The sequence below is a fragment of the Artemia franciscana genome, chromosome 10, assembly GCF_032884065.1.
Source record: "Artemia franciscana chromosome 10, ASM3288406v1, whole genome shotgun sequence".
NCBI lineage: Eukaryota > Metazoa > Arthropoda > Branchiopoda > Anostraca > Artemiidae > Artemia > Artemia franciscana.
In genome coordinates, this window is record NC_088872.1 from 49,186,586 (window position 1) to 49,204,587 (window position 18,002).

Genomic DNA, 18,002 nt, shown 5'->3' on the forward strand with positions numbered 1-18,002 from the left:
AGTGGGTTTTATATTGATAGTGATTTCTAGAAACTGTTTGTGGCTTTGGCATGCTTACCCTTAATAAGCTACTCAAACATTGCCAAAATGTATTAGTGTGCATATTGCAGTTTTGTGCTCCGTGTTGTGCTCCATGTTGTGCTTGGTATCAGTTTTTTTTTTAATTATATTAGACGTCAAAGGAAAAAGAAAGTAAATGTTTATTGGCCTATACGGAACAAAATAGCTATCTCAAAATTTTGATAGTATGCACTACGATTCGATAGGATGGGGGAAAGAGGGAGTGGAGGAAGGGGATCTAGTTGCTTTCCAACCACTTTTAAAAAGGCACGAGAACTTCCGATTACCAATTAAATGAGCCCTCTCCAAAGTTTATACGACCACCCCCTCCATAAAAACTTTATTTATTAACAATGTACAACTAGTATAACTTTTAGCCCTTGCCTTGAGAGCTGTGGGGGGGGTGACATCCCCAAAGACATAATTAATTAGACTTTCAACTATGCTGAACAAAATGACTGTCTCAAAATTTTGATATGATACATTTGGAAAAATGATAGGTACGGGAGAGGGGGCGGGTTGCCCTCCAATCGCTTTTGACTCTTACACAAGTCAGTAAAACTTCATATTTCCAATCGAGCAAGCCCCTTTCGAAGTTTCTATGACAACTACCGCTATATGAAGTTCCTCTGTTAGAAAAAATAATAGTACATTGTTCCCACTTCACTCTTTTCTTAGGAAGAACTAATGTTATACTCTTTACGCAGTATTAAAAGCAGCACCTTTGATAGACTCTTTACGTTCATAATATTTCTATCCAGTCTTTCCATAACGTCAAATATATATTGCCTTTCGAAAAAGGGTCAGTGAATAATCTGTAGAGAAATTTCACAAGTTAAGGCAGAACTAGAGCTACTAAAATTTTGACTCAAAGTAATGTTATCTCGAATCGAAGTGCAAGTCCAAATTGTTTCCATTTGGACCAATTGTGTGAGGATAGAGACTTCCGTCAAACCTCAAGTTCTGACTAAAACAGCTCTAGTACTCATTTTTGAGTAAGAATTTTTTTCTGTCTAGGACGAAAATCATTTTTCTTTTTATTCTAATCCCCCTTCTCTGACTCTGGTTTACCAGTTCACAAGAATCAGATGTCAGAGAAATAACTTGGCCAAAGTCAGACTGTCCACGAAATTGAGTCCATGTCCAAATCGCCTCCACCGGGCCTTAGTGTGTTCCAATCCCAAACCTTGAGCCACAAAGCTCAGGTTACTAGGGAGCAAGCAAGAATTATCTCATAGCTCAGGAAACAGCCGTAGAAAACAGACTCTGGTTAGGTCTCAAGTTCTGAGTCACACAGCTCCTGTCTTAAGGATTAAGTAAAAGTATAGCCTCTCAAAGAGCTTTTGAACTTCAGTCATCCTTCATCTGACTGTGATTCACCTGTTTAAAGAGCAGATAGACCAAGCAGTTGCCAAGTAGTGCCCATCGAATCACATATCTCTGGCACTTCAGCCACTTACAAAGTCTGTATTTCTACTAAGATAAGTCGATTGCCCTAGCCCCTTCCATATCAAGCTTTGTCAGTCAAGCAAAATATTTATCTACCTTTCTTCTTGTGAGATTGAACGGCTTGTTACAAAGTTTACAGTGGGTGACCAGGTCGTCATCGATCCACTGGATACCAATGGCTGTCTTCTCACTAAAAAATGAATCCAATCAATTCTGAATAAAATCACATAAAAAAAAACGATGAGGAAAGAAGAGATCTAGACATAAAGAATAATAATCTGAATACAACCAAATATTTTAAAGAATTCGAATAGAACTTGGAACATCCGAATAGCTGATAAAATACTGCTAAGTAGTTTAACTTCAAAGACCTTTTATTTTCAGAGGATATTTTATTCAACTAACGCAATTATCTACTCGAAAATTACCAAATTTAAGTTCTTTTTACTCCCCCTGAATTTAAGTTACTCCCGCCGAGAGTCATAGCTTCTCCCGTTGTTTACTCGCGCTGTAAACCCAAAAAATATGAAAAACATTGGTGGTCCCGTTCGCCTTTGAGTCTAGGGGACTTGTGGTTCATGTGTCAATCCCAAAACTCGGTCGTCCGCCTGGGACTCTAGACGGGTGGATCAATTAGTTTTAGGTCGCTTGTTCACAAGCTAGTACAGTCGACTTAAATCTCCTAATGGGTCAAGCCAGAAATTTTGGGCATGCCCATTGCAATTACAGTGGGCATTTCCAGGAAGCAAAGCTCATATAGTATGAACAATCTTAGTTGTCCAATTGCCTGCTAGCCCTGTGAACAAGGTCAGACATTAAGTGATTTCATATCCAAAAAATCAACGGACTCAAGGAAATCTAAGCTGCAAAGTGAAATATCCTTAATAGCCTGTTTTAACTGAAGTTTTTGAAATGCAACTTCTCATGTAAAATTCATTAAACAAGGCCAAAAATGTCAGCATTTAGGTATAATTAGGTTACGGATCCACTGTTCATTCAGAACATGCGACGATCTTGATTTTTAGCTAAGTGACAATAATCACCCAATCAATTTGTAATGTGATTTCCTTACGATAAAACGTCACAAAAATATGCCAATTATATTGAAACCCACTATTTGACACTTAAAATTATCAACTTTCATAAAATATACGATTATCATAGTTTCGGACAAAAATAATGACACAACCTAAATTTAAAATTATTCAATACAATGTTGGACGATAAATCATCAAGGTACTTTTTCTTTAATAAAAGCATTAAGATTCTTTACTGTTTGTGGTAAATGTGGTTCAAGAGTTTAAATTTTACACGAATTTCCACCTTCTTTTACTGGTCCCGATCCCCAAAAACCTGCGGGATAGCTGCCTCCCCCCTCCGTTAAACTATAAATGTTTATAGTTTTAAAATAGACTTAAAGACAGGTTAATATACAAAGAACACTGCTGTCTTCCGACTGTTTTTTTTTCTGTCTTATGACTATGTTTTGTGTCATTCTAAAGTTTCTTATGACAAAGTGTAAAGTACCCATATAGGCATAAATTTAGAGTTTTTAGAAAACACAAGTACAAACAGCATGTATTTAAGCGAGTTCCTCGCCTTTTTTCTTTCATTCCCCTAGTCCAGGGCTTCTTAAACTATGGGTCGCGACCCCATTTGGGGTCACGTAGCAAAATTAAACATTTCGTGTTATTTTCATTGAGCCATTGTATAATTGTGAACGAAGTGCATGTCTTTCCGAATTAGTCAGTTTAACCCTTTCGCGACCGACGGGACCTTACAGTCCCGGCATGTAAAAGTCCTTTGGGCGCTTCTTAATTGATTGATAGCACCAGTATTGAACGATGTGCTTCAGGATGCTGTTAAGGTCATAAATTTTATTAAGAGCCGTGCCCTTAACAGTCGCTTATTTTCAAATATCTGTAAGGATATGGATTCCAATTGCACAACTTTGTTATTACATGCAGAAGTAAGATGGTTGTCAAGAGGTCAAAGTTTAAAAAGATTATTATTATTAAAGGACGAGATCAAAATATTTTTAACTGAACGAAAATGTGAATTTGCTGCTTTTTTTCAAAATGACTTTGAACAATATTAACTTGTCTCTTCAAGGAAAAAATTGCGATATGTTTACTTCAAACGATAAAATCGAAAGTTATGTTAAAAAGATCAGCGTTTGGGAGAATAGGGTCGAAAAAAATTCGTTCGAAATGTTTTCCAATGTCGACAATTTTGTAATTGAGAAAATTCATCGTAAAACTTTTATTGAAAAAAAAAATATTGCAGATCACTTAAAAGCGCTATAAATACAGTTCCGGATATATTTTACATTAGATATTGATTTAAAAAAATTAGTTTGGATTCAAAAGCCGTTTTGGATTGGCTTAAGTGAGGTTGATCATCTGCCACTTAAAGCTCAAGAGGAATTTGCTGAGCTTTCGTGTGACTCAAACTTAAAACTACAATTCCAAAAAAAGCCCTTGACTGAATTCTGGATCGGAACTAGAACTGAATTTCCCACAATCGCCGATATGGCGTTAAATGTACTTCTACCATTCAATACCACATGATTATGAGAAGTTACTTTCTCAGCTTTAACACACATTAAATCTCAATATCGTTCATTGATAAATAATGTCGAAGGGCTCTTACGTCCAGCAGTTTCAAACATTACACCAAGATTTTATTTGTTATGCAATAAAAAACAGGCACATCCATCTCATTAAACTTTTAACGTGAACTTTAATTTAATATTTACCACGCAGCTACTTGGATATATTCGAGAGAATTAAGACGGTCAGAATCCAATTTTGTTTTTGAAACTATAATAAAAACATTTCTATAACATTTTGTGCAAATTTCAATTCTAGATTTTTCTATGTTTCAAAACAAATTCTACATTTTTATATAATCATATGCATATGTATATTGTTACCTAATAAATATATCATCGAAAAATATTAATTTATTTTTCTTTCATATTTGTTGGGGTCGTTAAGAAACTCGCAATCATAAATGGGGTCGGGACTTACAAAAGTTTAAGAAGCCCTGCCCTAGTCAGTGTTTTAAAAGCTGTTTGGAGCAGTCAGCACAGGATTAAAACCGTTTTCTGGTCTAAGCATACAAACTGAATTGATTCCACTATTGATCTCATAATTATTTTTAAGTTTGGGATGGTTGTTTAAGTGCCCGCGTGTTGTAATACTTTGTTTATACTAGCTGGTACAACTGAAGGTCACTCCTTAATTCAACTATGGTGAGTTATTCTTTTTATACAGCATTTCAATGAGGCTGGAGCGATCTTTAATAGCGATTTGAATTACGAACTGTGAGACGAAAATTTCAGGATTTTAGTCAAAATGCACACCCCCATTAATGGTTTTAAAATTTCACTGCACACAAAATACCAAAAAGAAAAAAAAAATGATAAACTGCAGTTTGAAGTGAACTAAAACTGAAAACTAAAGTTAATTGAAATTATTCTTTATATTCAACGTGTCAAAGAGGCTGGAAAGATATTTAATTGCTCTAAATTACGACTTGGGGATGAAAAATTCAAATTTTTTGTCAAAACCCTCATCTCCATTAATGGTTGTCAAATTTCAGCGCACACAAGATGCAAAAAACAGAAGAAGAAAAAAAATTATGAGCTGCAATTTAAAGTAAACTGACGAGATAAATCAACAAAAGATGATAATAAGCACACCTGCAAATAGATTGGTGGGATAGAGGGAGATCTAGCCCACAGACTGGTCGAAAAATCCAGGGAAATCCGCGAAATGATAACCATAGGTCTCTTTTTTATCTCATGATCAATCCACCCCCTCCCCTTCCACGTGATAACTACTGGTCCAATGTGATTAAAACTTGAACTGACCGTAATGCATCAGCTTCAAGGTTGGCAGCCCCAAGTTTATCTCCAATCTCTTCCAGTGCCTTTTCCCTTTCCGTTGCTAATCTCTGAGTTTCTGCTAAAGCAGCAGCTGTCATTGTGTGTTTCTAGAAACAAGAATAAATTGTCTGCTATTTCTATTTATTTTTATCAAAAGTCTTGAAAACATATAAAGAACTGAGGTGAATTGTGCATCGTACATATGCGAGTTACTTGAGTCAAGAATTTGATATTCCTCTTTAGAGGCAATTAGGAGAATATATGCATATATATATATATATATATATATATATATATATATATATATATATATATATATATATATATATATATATATATATATCTGGAGGACGAGAATATAATCCCTTAGCCATTGGCGTGGAGCCGGTTAAAGATATTGAGGAGCACAACTTTCAGTTAACAGCTTGGGAGGGACAAAGGGATAGGAAATATGCTTCTCAAACATATTGTATAAAATTATCATAAGTTAGATTTATAGGAATATCCCAAATACATCTAAATTAAAGTCAGGTCTTAAAAATTCACGTATTTTCTAATCTCAATTACCTCCCTAGATGACTGGGGAAAACTATTTACTGTGGAAATTAAAATTGCCTCGTCAAAAAAAGCTAAATAATGTGGATGTTTGTTTAAGAGTGGAGCACCTAAGCAGAGTGAAGTTTTATCAAATTTATTTTTAAGTTTCATTATAATTTATTTACTTATTGTAATTACATAATTTATGAAATTTATTTATTGTAAGTTTGTGTTCCTTTGATCTTAGAACACATTTAGGCATATTTCTAGACAAAGAAGGGCAGTTTAGTTAGTACCAGTTTTTAATTCATACGAACATTCATTGAAGAAAGTAAAACAGATTTAAAAAATTTAAAAATGGAATTTCCCTAAGCTCAAAAGCCGGCAAGCAGTCAAGGAGCTACAGGGAGTAAAACAGGAAACATTATTCTGAAAGGCTGCCTTTAAGGAGGACTCAGAATCACGTAACAGACCTTTACCCTCATTTCTGCTGTATGATAAACTTTAAAAAAACAGAAAATTGTTAGTTTTGTACTAAATAGAGTGAGGGTAGGCCTAGGCTGAATCAAGGTGAAGCTTGATTAGCTGTATACATGATTTTAAAAAAATACATGGTGGGAATTGTGCAGGGGCAGACCAAGGACAGTTTTTAGGGGTCCATACACTCCCCCCTTAAAGGTTAAAAGTTGAACTATTTAATGTAAGATGGCAGAAAAATACCAATGGAGAAACCAGAAGATTTCAGTGCTTATCTTAAAACTAGTTCTTAATCTGCCTCTGAACCCGTGTCAGCTAATGTTACCCTAGGTCTTGTATTCGATATCTCAGAATCTTGTATTCGTTAATTTTATGAGTCTATTAGAACGGGATTGTGAGTAAACTCAGGCATACATAGATGATCTAGTGTTTCCCATACAAGGTAGACATCTGAATGCCCTACTCGTATTAGAACAGCCCCTATCAAACACTGGTCAGACATGGACACACAAGTATAAACTGATTTTTGCGTATGAAAAGAGTGAAGCGGTAGTATTGACAAACAAGATGAAATGGAGAAGCCTTCTTACTTTATAATGTATGGTCACCCAATATTGCTAGCAAACACAAGAGCTAAGAGCTCATATGGCACTTGTGACTGCCAGAAGAACCCAGAGCCAAGAGCTCATATGGTATGAGCTCTAACAAAATTCTAAGAATCAAAAGATTGGTTTAAAAGGAAAATCAGAGACTTAATACCGGTCGGGATTTAAAATAAGAGCTCTAAGTCACGATGTCCTTCTAAATATCAAACTTCATTAAGATCCGATCACCCACTCGTACGTTATAAATACCTCATTTTTTCTAATTTTTCTCTCCCTTTAGCCCCCCAGATGGTCGAATCAGGTAAAACGACTTTATCAAGTCAACTTGTGCAGCTCCCTGACACGCCTACCAATTTTCATCGTCCTAGCACGTCAAGAAGCACCAAACTCGCCAAAGCACTGAACCCCACCCCCCATTCCCCCAAAGAGCGCGAATCCAGTACGGTTACGTCAATATTGTATCTATGATATTTGCTTATTCTACCCACCAAGCTTCATCCCAATTCCTCCACTCTAAGCGTTTTTCAAGATTTCTGATATCCTCCTCCAACTCCCCCCAATGTCAACAGATCTGGTCGGGATTTGCAATAAGAGCTCTGAGACATACATTTCCTCTAAATAAAAAATTTCATTAAGATCCGGTCACCCGTTCTTAAGTTAAAAATATCTCAATTTTTCTAATTTTTCCAAATTAACACCCCCCCCCCCAGCTCCTCCAAAGAGAACAGATCTGTTCCAATTATGTCAATCACGCATCTAGAACTTGTGCTTATTCTTCCCATCTAGTTTCATCTTGATCTCTCCACTCTAAGCGTTTTACAAGATTTCTGTTTCCCCCCTCTAACCCCCTGTCCCCGGATGCAATTCGAGTTGAAAATGGCGCATCTGAGACATAAGATCCTTCAATATATCAAGTTTCATTAAGATCCGGTCCCCTATTCGTAAGATAAAAATACCCCAATTTTCTAAGTATTTTCTAAGATGTCCCCCCCCCAATGACGCTGGATCCAGCTGAGATTTAAAATAAGAGGTCTGAGTTACGAGGTCCTTCTAAATATGAAGTTTCATGAGGATTCGATCACTCCTTCGTAAGTTAAAAATACGTCATTTTTTCTAATTTTTCAGAATTAACCCTCCCCCCTCAATTCCCCCAAATAGAGCCGATCCGTTCCAATTATGTCAATCACGTATCTAAGACTTCTGATTATTTTCCCCACCAAGTTTAATCCCGATCCCTCCACTCTAAGCGTTTTCAAGATTATAGGCTTCCCCCTCCGAACTCCCCCCAATGTCACCAGATCCTGTCAGGATTTAAATTAAGAGGTTTGAGACACGATATCCTTCCAAATATCAAATTTCATTAAGATCTGATTACCCGTTCGTAAGTTAAAAATACCTCATTTTTTCAGAATTAACCCTAATTTTCAGAAGTAACCCTCCCCCCTCCAACTACCCCAAAGAGGGCGGATCCGTTCCAGTTAGAATCAGATAAGCTAGAAAGCCTACAATGCAGGTAAAGCGAAGAAAGCTACAGCTTCCCTAGTCCCGAATTAAAATCATTGGCAACTTGGTAAAAAAATAATAAAAGTGTTGAGCGATGGTATATGATTCATGACTATCAATCTATGATAGAACTAAGGCAGATAAGCATAGAGTAAACAACCACCCACCCTGCACCGGCAGGCATAAAAAATAATTCAAAGATTTAAGGCTGAACCAGTTCACAGGCAGGAAGTGGACAGCACGTATAGTTCATATTATAAGAGCTATGCTTACAGAGAAAGCCCACTAAATCGCTAAATTCGCTTTGAATCAGAGGCGAACAAGGTACCTAAGCTTAATAAGGCCCACAAAACAATAATATCAAAATACTATTATGTTGAGCTATAGATTTATAACTGACCCAGTTCACATGCAGGAATTGCCTGCAAATTGGGCAACTCATAGTGTTTCATTCGCTTTCACTCAGAGGGGAACAAGCTACCTAAGCTTAATAAGGTTCACAGAAAAATAATATAAAAATAATATTATGTTGAGCGATGGTCTATGATTAATGACTATCAGTCGATGGTAGAACTAAGGCAGATAGGCATAGAGTAAACAACCACCCACCCTGCCATGGCAGGCATAAAAAATAATTCAAAGATTTATAGCTAACCCAGTTCACTGGCAGGAGTGACCGGCAAAAGAACAGGCATCTAAGAGACTGGAACAATTAAAACTACAGGCAAGGACACGTGCATCTTATCTGATAACCAGGCATGTCTTAAGCCTCTTACGAATATTGAAGCTTCACCAATTACACTGATGCATGCCCTGGGACATTTCCTGGGATCACAAATGAGAAATTGGCAGCTGAAGCTAGGGAATTAATAGCATGTTATGGACTGGAACCGTTCATTCACATCATCCAAAGTTGCAGGAAAGCGACAATAAGGAGATAGACTGTTGAGAGGGCACAACAAAACTGGTACAGACAAATAAAATGTAAATAAGCAACGCTGAACAAACATTTCCTTTGACTTGGAAGGGCTAAAATACGAACTGTTATTGAGGCCGTTCCAGGAATCGAGAATTTTCGAAGTTATCTCAATCAATAGTTGATTCCCCAATTTTTCAAAAATCTCATATGGCCATTGAAATAAGAAGGAATCTAATAGATAATGTCTGGCTAGGATGAGATAACCGTTGGAGACGTTTTAAAAAACGGATATTAAATCCAGAGGGCATAGTTGTGGAGGGTAAGATGCAACGGCCAGATGGTAATGGATATACCATCTTCATTTGAATAATTAACAAAATTTTCTTGATTGTATTGCGAGAGCAATACTTCGGTTTTGTCCCTTTTTTTTTTTTTTTTTTTTTTTTTTTTTTTTTTTTTTTTTTTTTTTTTCTATCCCTCCAATCTCAGCTTATTCCTGGAAACTGGTAAGGGTCTAACCTGTGTGGTTTTTACGGAAAGTGTGGACCTCAGGCCAGATTGATGAATATGACATTAAATTTTGGAAAGCTCCGCAGAACTCTTGCCTGGGGCCAAAAAGGATGGTTTTTGCTTGTCCATGAGCCAGAGCCTATGTTGTGCGAAGTGAAATGGAGTTATATAGCCTATGTCAGAGAAAAGTATCTGAAGTTATGCAGCCAAACTTTCGTTTCATCAAACCATGTTTCTGATTTCGAGTGGAAAGCTCCGTTCTAGCAGGCAAGCATGCAGGAACCACCTTCAAATTGAAGATGGACTAAAATCTATAAGTGTTAAATATATGCGGCAGTTACCCGGCCCCACAGCCAATATATCTTCTTTGAGTAATAAATAGAAAAATTTACAGAAGCAAAAATGTGGCATTTTCCCACGGGCCCGAAAGTGCTGCCATCTATTGTTTCTACCCATTTCTGTTCGTGATTTCAGCTGAGTTTATCATTCGGTTTTTCAGACTTGGGATTGCGGTAGAGAAATGGTATCAGATGTGCCTAATAAAATTTAAAAGTTCTCTCATTGCTAAATAAATTGGAGCTTATCCTTTTCTCCTTTCGAAGTGGTGACGTTAGAAAGTTGGCCTACGGCAAAAAAAAATCAGCTTTTGAACTAAGACGGATAGATTTTTTTTTCGGCGGTAATCGATAGCTCTTGATGAGCTGATCAAAGTATATGACATCCATTTTTTGGTACAAAAATTCCTTCATGAGGTATACCAGTTTGAGAGTTTCAAGGGGTTAACAACTTCAGTGGTAAGGTACACACTGAAACGAAAACTAGGCCGATACAAATTGTGGGACATATAGAGGACTTTTAAGCAACAGTTGGCTGTTAGGTAATAATCACCTTCGGCAATGAGGGGTTAGCACCTTTTGCTAGTTGGTGTATCTATTATTTGTTTCCAGTGTATTTGATGGTAAAACCAATTTGGTTCCAGTGGTAAGACATGTAGGAGACTTGTAAGTAATCATCTGCTGTTAGGCTACAGTCAACTTCAGCGATGAGAGGATTGCAACTATACTAGTTGGTGCACCCCTTTATTTATTTCCGGTGAACTTGATGCCTATCACGGGAGAGGGACTTACAAGTAAGAATCGGTTCACTTTGGGCGAGAAACGGCTGTTAGCTCATAATCATCTTTGGCAATAAGGAGTTTGCCACTTTTGCTAGTTTGTGTACCTATTATTTGTTTCCGGTGTATTTGATGGTTAAACCAATTTGGTTCCAGTAGTAAGACATGTAGGGGACTTGCAAGTAATAATCGGCTGTTGGGCTACAATCATCTTCAGCGATGAGGGGTTTGCAACTTTTGCTAGTTGGTGTACCCGTTTATTTGTTTCCGTTGAACTTGATGTCTATCACGGGAGAGGGACTTGTAAGTAAGAATCTGTTCACTTTGGGCTAGAAATTTATGCAAATTTGTGCACATTGTATTCGATCTATTTTAAATCTGACAGAACTAAGTGTTTACGCAACGGGTACAAACGATAACGTAAAACAATGAGGTAGTTTCGTAATAATTAGTGTTACCTATGGTATTTTAATCCTGAAAAGTTACGGATAGCTTTATAATACCAACTAGATTATATAAGATGTTGTTCCAAGTTTTCATCCGTCACGATGTTTATCTTGTTTTTAAGAAAAATATGATAAGCAACAAAGAATAAAACAATATACAACGAAAATATAAAGCATCAATAAGTAAATATCTCATATAACTGACTAAATGCTCCGGAACTTTTTGACCCTTTATAAAAAGACTATAAGCACGTCTTATGAAAATTCTTATGCCCTCTATTAGAGGGTATACGATTAGACACATCCTGTACTTTAAATTTCCACTATATTAGTCAATTGTTTAGAATGTCTTAATGATGATTAATCTCGATATTTAGATGCTTTCGGTCAAATAATTTACGATGTTTGAATTTCAGTAATAATAACCAATATTAGAAGAATATAATATCCCACATTACCCATATTAGAATAATAGCCCACAGAATAACAAAATGCATACAAAAATAATAAACCACATCAAAAGAGTTACTACGATCTTGTTGACTAATCTCGTTTCTAAGGTGGATAAAATAAGAGATAAAGCATAAAAAAAATAGCAAAATAATAAATAAAGCATAAGTAAATACCTCATACAGTTGACTAAATGCTGCTGCACGGCATTGCAAAGTTTCAACTGTTTTTTCGAGCGATATTCGTTTCCCCCTTTCCTTGTCTAATTCCAACTTCAGAGACTTTTCTTCCGTGTCAAGTTGTACATTTCTTTCTTTATTACCATCATTTTCGTTACTAACACGGAACAATTCGGCTTTTGTTTGTGATAATCTATAGATAATATAAGCCTTAAAGTAATTACGTCGAAGAATAAGAATAATAATTAAGAAAAATAATTTAATCGCAATAATAATTAAGGAAAAACAAAAATTTACGGAATAATTCTAACAGCTTAATTCTTGGGTGAGCTTACTCATTAAGAAACACAAAAACGCAGATAAAAATCAATTAGACTATTCATATAGATAATTTAGAAAAGCGGGCAGCACCAAGAGGGGGATGGGGGCCCTTCAAATTTTGACTGTGGATGACCTAAAATTAATAACTCATATTTTTTTTGTAAAGTACAAATAATATTTCAATATCGGGCCTGCTACATTGACTAGTGAAAGTCATTAAAATCTTCTTTACAATATGGCTTGGCTCAAAATTCTCAGCTCGCAGCCAAATTCCTTGTAAAATTCAAACAAGGATTTTAAGCTGGAATCTGTAAAAACATATAAAAAAATATTTTTATTTTTGACGGCCGTCACATGTGTGTAACATGTGCTATGTACCAATGTTGATTTTGATATTCGAGAAAAGTGAAAACCAAATGTTTGAAAATAGTATTTCAGCAGAGAGACATTTCTCCATTTTTTAGACAAAGAAGAGACAAAGGACTTAATTACCCCTCAGCGTTTGGCTGAAAAGGGGGTGGGAGAGCAAGCACAATCTTGGAGTCAGTGACGTTCTTTTATGTGGATTTCACATAGACTTGATCACGCATTTTCGACTGCGAAACTTGGATGTAGGACATTTTCAGGATTGATAAGTAAGTGACGCCATTAGACCTTTAAGGTGCAAACCGGAGGAGCGATTTCCATTTCGTGGTCCTTTATCCAGGAAGTGCAATGACGGGGGGGGGGCAAGCCATCCTGTGCTTTCACACACCCTTCCTGCTTACCTTCCCCAGATTTCTACAGGTACCTATTTCGAGTTGAGTTGACACTGGCCGAGATTACAGAGTCCGGCCACTGACCCTGTCCCAAGCCAAATAACTGGTCACACCAGGAAGAGCTCAAGCCCCTTGGACAAAAGCTTTTCAGCCCTGCGCAACAACCACTTGGCTAGGAGGGCTCTTAGCTAGAAGGAATGGTCCAATGGAGCCACCTGCCCTCCCCCCCCAAAAAAAAAGAAAAAGAAAGAGGAACTGTAACTTAAACATTAAAAACGCACTTGTCCATGCTCCCCGAGGGGAATAATTCTGGATCACCCCCTCCAGCATGGGGGATCAAATCAGAGGGAACGTATAAATTACATATGGTTAGTGGTTATAATCGCATTCTTTTGTACTTCTATGATTATAGTTACGATTTTGGTCTATAGATTGATTCCACGACATTTTGAGACTAAAAAAGTAAAGAAAAGAAAATTGCAGATCAAAATTCTACAATGTCAACCAGCTGGTAAGTATATATTTAAGAAGTATGTTTGTGATTTAGGTTTCGGTTTTAGAAAACGCCGATGTACTACAGTAAACGATATAGATCGGCTGATAATGTGTCAGCTGTGACTGATGATATTTGGGTTCTAGCAATGCCCTTGGTGTAAAAAGGCAAAATAGAGAGCTGAATTAGCTACAACGGATAGTACTAATAAAATTGTAAATAATTAATAATAATAAGCTAATCTATTCAAAAAATGGCATTGAGACAGAACTTCTGCGATAACTGATCAACTAGAATAGATTGTGTTTAGCGTTTGTTTCTAAGACTACGTTGTGTTTGCAAACATGTAGGTATTTTAGTGAGATATAATACAGAAAAAATAAAACAAATAAGACCCCTGAACTATTATGTTGATTGTTATTATCGAATCTAATATAGCATAAACCATATATCGACATCAGTATCTAACTTAGACAAAAAATTAAAAAAGTCCCCTCCTAAGTTCTCCATTTTTGTGAATTGGCACCCTTTCCTGACTTTATCTAAAACTTTTACATTCCTACAAGGTTTAGCTCATATTACAGTCATAGCTCATATTATGGAGCGCTATAACCAATGAAATTGAGTAGCTTGTGTTTATCTAAAACTTGTGTTAATCAGGACTTACCAATAGAGCAAAAAAAAAATAGAGTATTTTCATAGATTTTTACAATCGGTTTTGGGAATAATCTAAGTCGATTTATTTTAAATATAATTCTAAATCGATTTATTCTAATAGAAACACACTATTGACGCAAACAACAATGCAATTATAAAATAACTTGAATAGTTTTAAGTTTTGTGTTTGTCTCAAAAACAAAACTGTGTTTACAAGGATTTAAATATTTTACTAAAATAGTTCGAAGAAAAGATAAAGCAAACAAGACGAGTGAGCTATTGAAATTTAATTATTTTAATCGAATTTAGGATAGCCTAAATGTATAGGGATTATTCGAATAGAAACATGTCATTAAGGCAGAAAAAAGCAGCAACTGATAAACATGAATAGCTTGTATTTTGTATACCTTGCCTTTATAAGGATTTAAACATTTTGCTAAGATATAATACAAAATTCAAATATCACAAACAAGACAACTGAACTATCATAATAGATTATTATGACAAAATTTAGGAATAATCTAAACTAAAATCGATTATTCTATTAGAAAGATTTCATTAAGGCCAAAACAATGCAATAAATAAGGAATTTGGACAGTTTTAGTTTTGTGTTCATCTGAGGAACAGTTGTTGTATTTCCACTTAAACGGATTTATCCGTAAATCTATGGAATTCTAGTCCGTTTGATGGAAAAAAGACACAGGAAATCTCCAGGAAATCTACTGAAACTTATACAAAAATTTATTTATTTATTTTCTTTATTTCCCTCAAAAAATGAGGAGTAAAATGAGGCTACAATATAATATAAAGAAAAGACAAATGATAACGCTTACAATCAGAAAAATCAAATATCGATCAAACACTTAAAAAGAGAAAAAAAAGATACAAAAACACTTGCTAAATAATTTAGCCTATAAATCGTCAAGAGCCAGAACTGTTACTAAAAAACGCAAATAAATTGTGGCCTAAAAGGATAATTTTCACCTTGTCTTCAAATTGTTTATATTTTTTCTTTATACAGACTACAGGATCCTTCACTTTAAGCTTTAAAACAATCTCAATGTTACTAAAAGAAAGGGAGAAACCAAGTAAAAATTTGCAAAATTTAAAATAAGAAACTTTAATGGGCGAAAGATCCAAAAAACTACAAGAAATATTTCTGAACTACAGGTAAGGTCATACAAAGAAGATTTCAACGCTAGGTGGGTAAATTGAATATAAAAAAGTTTTAATTTTCTCAGCAAATTTACAAAATCAGCGCAGATTTGACTACAGCATTGCCAATGTAAAGAATTCAGCAATAATACCCCAAGAGGAGCAAATTAAGTTATATCAGGAACGCCAATACAAACACAAGAGACGATAGTTGAAATTTTCATAAAAAGTAATGCATTTAAACTCACAAATATTGTATCTCCAGGTATAAGGAAGGAGAAATTATCAAAACTCAAATTTTCTACCAAAACCATAATCCTTTCGTTCACACAAATCCACTCTAATTTGAGGACAGAATTCAGCACCGTGTTGCTGGCCCTTAAAGATTGAAAGTTTGTTTTCTTTATTACCCCGTATTTCTGTATTCGGGTTTAAATTTTGAAGTGATAAGAAATTTTAAATTGAGAACTGCATGAGTCACCTACTCTTTCTGAAGGTAAATGTTTGATAAAATTCACAGAAAGTAAGAGTTTAAGTTTAAAAAGATCAACGAGTGCAGACAAGGTATGGTGATGAAAAAAAAATCAAATGACTTGTGAACCTCCCTTTATAATTTTTTTTTCACAGCTTCAATTTTCATTATCACAAGTTTCGAAAGTCAAAATAAAATGCAACAAATATAGGTAGAAGCTTGAGCTTTAAAAGCGTGTGATCCAAGAAATGTTTCAAGATTTCAAATAATTTACTTTCCAGACCATCTGTCTACCCACTTATAGCCTTATTTTCTATCTTCTCCATCAGACCAGTAATTCGTCTTCTTCAATTAGGAGAAAATACAGCCTTTCCAGTCAAGAATATTTAACCCTCTTCCTCTTCTTGCTTTATATGAGGCGTGGAATACAGGGAGAAGTTAGTAATTTGTCTTGTAGTGGCTGCTTTCAATTTCGGGAGCTGGATAATACTGGTGTATATTTCGAATTCATAGCTTTCTGTGCAGGTCTATTCAGCATAGCTTTCAAAGGTAGCTGCTAAATATTTATATCATTCAGTAGCTCTTTGGATTCAAAGAACTGGATAATCCACATGCACATTTTGAGTTCAGTACCATTTGTGCAGGTTAGGCTAGCAAAGCTTTTGACTTGTGGAGGAAGTTTGTGGTGTTAGAAAAATTTTAAAAGTTTACTTTGTAAGGTAGGTTGTGTAGACATTAGTATATTACGTGCAAATAGGCGAGGTTCAATTGGTTCTTTTCTCATATTTCAGGATCTGTAAAATGAGGATTAGATCAGTAGAATTCAGAATATGAGAGGAGAAAGCCTTCAGGTTTAGCCCCTTCGAGCATAGTCCATGATACATAATCCAAAATATATAACAGAATCTTCGTCTTCTTTTTGCATACTATGATTTTTGATTTTTGAATTAAAACGGAATGGTTGTGGGTATCAAGTCATGGCTAATTGTAGAAAAAGCCAAAGCAGATAGCCCAATTGAGTGAGAAGAAAACCTCCCCCCTCCATTAATTCCCCCCCCCATTTCCGACGCTACCATTTCCCACTTATGCTCTCCACAGGATACACTTTCAGTTACTGTCAGCAAACAAACAGGCTACGAACTATATTGTAGCATTTTGGCGACCGAAGTTTTTTTTTCGCTAATGGTGAGAAGGTAAAAAACAGGTAATGAATACGGCATTGAACTTTACAGTCCCTACCGGCGGTGCAGATCTCCGTTTCTTAGGTTTTTAGTCAGGAAGTGCAATTTAGGGTTGAGGGCCAGCCTTCTTGTGCTTTCACAAGCCCTTCCTGCTGACCTTCTCCAGATTTCTCCAAGTACCAATTTAAAACTGGGTCAACTCTGGCTGAGTTTGCAGAGTCACGCCGCTGACCCCATTCCAAACCAAATAAACAGTGACGCGATCCCCTGTCCTCACGGATAAAGGATTTCAAAGTCCAACGTGCTAACTACTCGGCTAGGATGGCTTTAATGGTGGCATTAGTGGCGCCGCCACAGAACCTGCAGAAGGTTTCCACCGGATCTGTAGAGTCGCCTATACACTTTCCACGGAAAACTTTGTGTGACGGATTATTGACAGGGAGAAAGTAAAAACAGTGCAAGGTCCAACTTGTGTTTCTAAGGATTTCAACATTTCACCACGATATAATAGCCTACAAAAGCAAATGGAGCAAAAAAAAAAAAAAAAACAACCACTAACCTATTGTAGTTGATTGTAGTTATCGAATTTAGGAGTAATCTAAACCGACATCGATTATTCGATTCAAAACATGCCATTAAGGCAAAAAACAATATAATAATTAATTAAGAGGGGGAAAAAGCAAACTCACTCTTTTTCGAGAAATTGGATTGTTTCCGTCCCTTTTCTACGGAATTCTTCTAGACTTTTTAATTTTTCTGCACTGATGATGAGCGTCTCCTGAGTGGACTGAAAAAATTTCAAATAAAATAAAAACTAAAAAAAA

At 35.9% G+C, this 18,002-nt stretch overlaps 1 protein-coding gene across 6 annotated transcripts in view; it reads right to left on the reverse strand.

Annotated features, from left to right (window-relative positions):
• Positions 1 to 1,605: 1,605 nt before the first annotated feature.
• The window catches only part of LOC136032309 (RUN and FYVE domain-containing protein 1-like), a gene marked incomplete at its 3' end in the record, with an annotated part of 94,848 nt that continues 78,451 nt past the window's right edge, over positions 1,606 to 18,002 (reverse strand). For all 6 annotated transcript variants that reach the window (XM_065712598.1, XM_065712599.1, XM_065712600.1 and 3 more), the window contains 4 exon segments: positions 1,606 to 1,699; positions 5,387 to 5,508; positions 12,139 to 12,334; positions 17,868 to 17,965. In XM_065712598.1, the coding sequence (XP_065568670.1) occupies positions 1,606 to 1,699; positions 5,387 to 5,508; positions 12,139 to 12,334; positions 17,868 to 17,965 (510 nt within the window).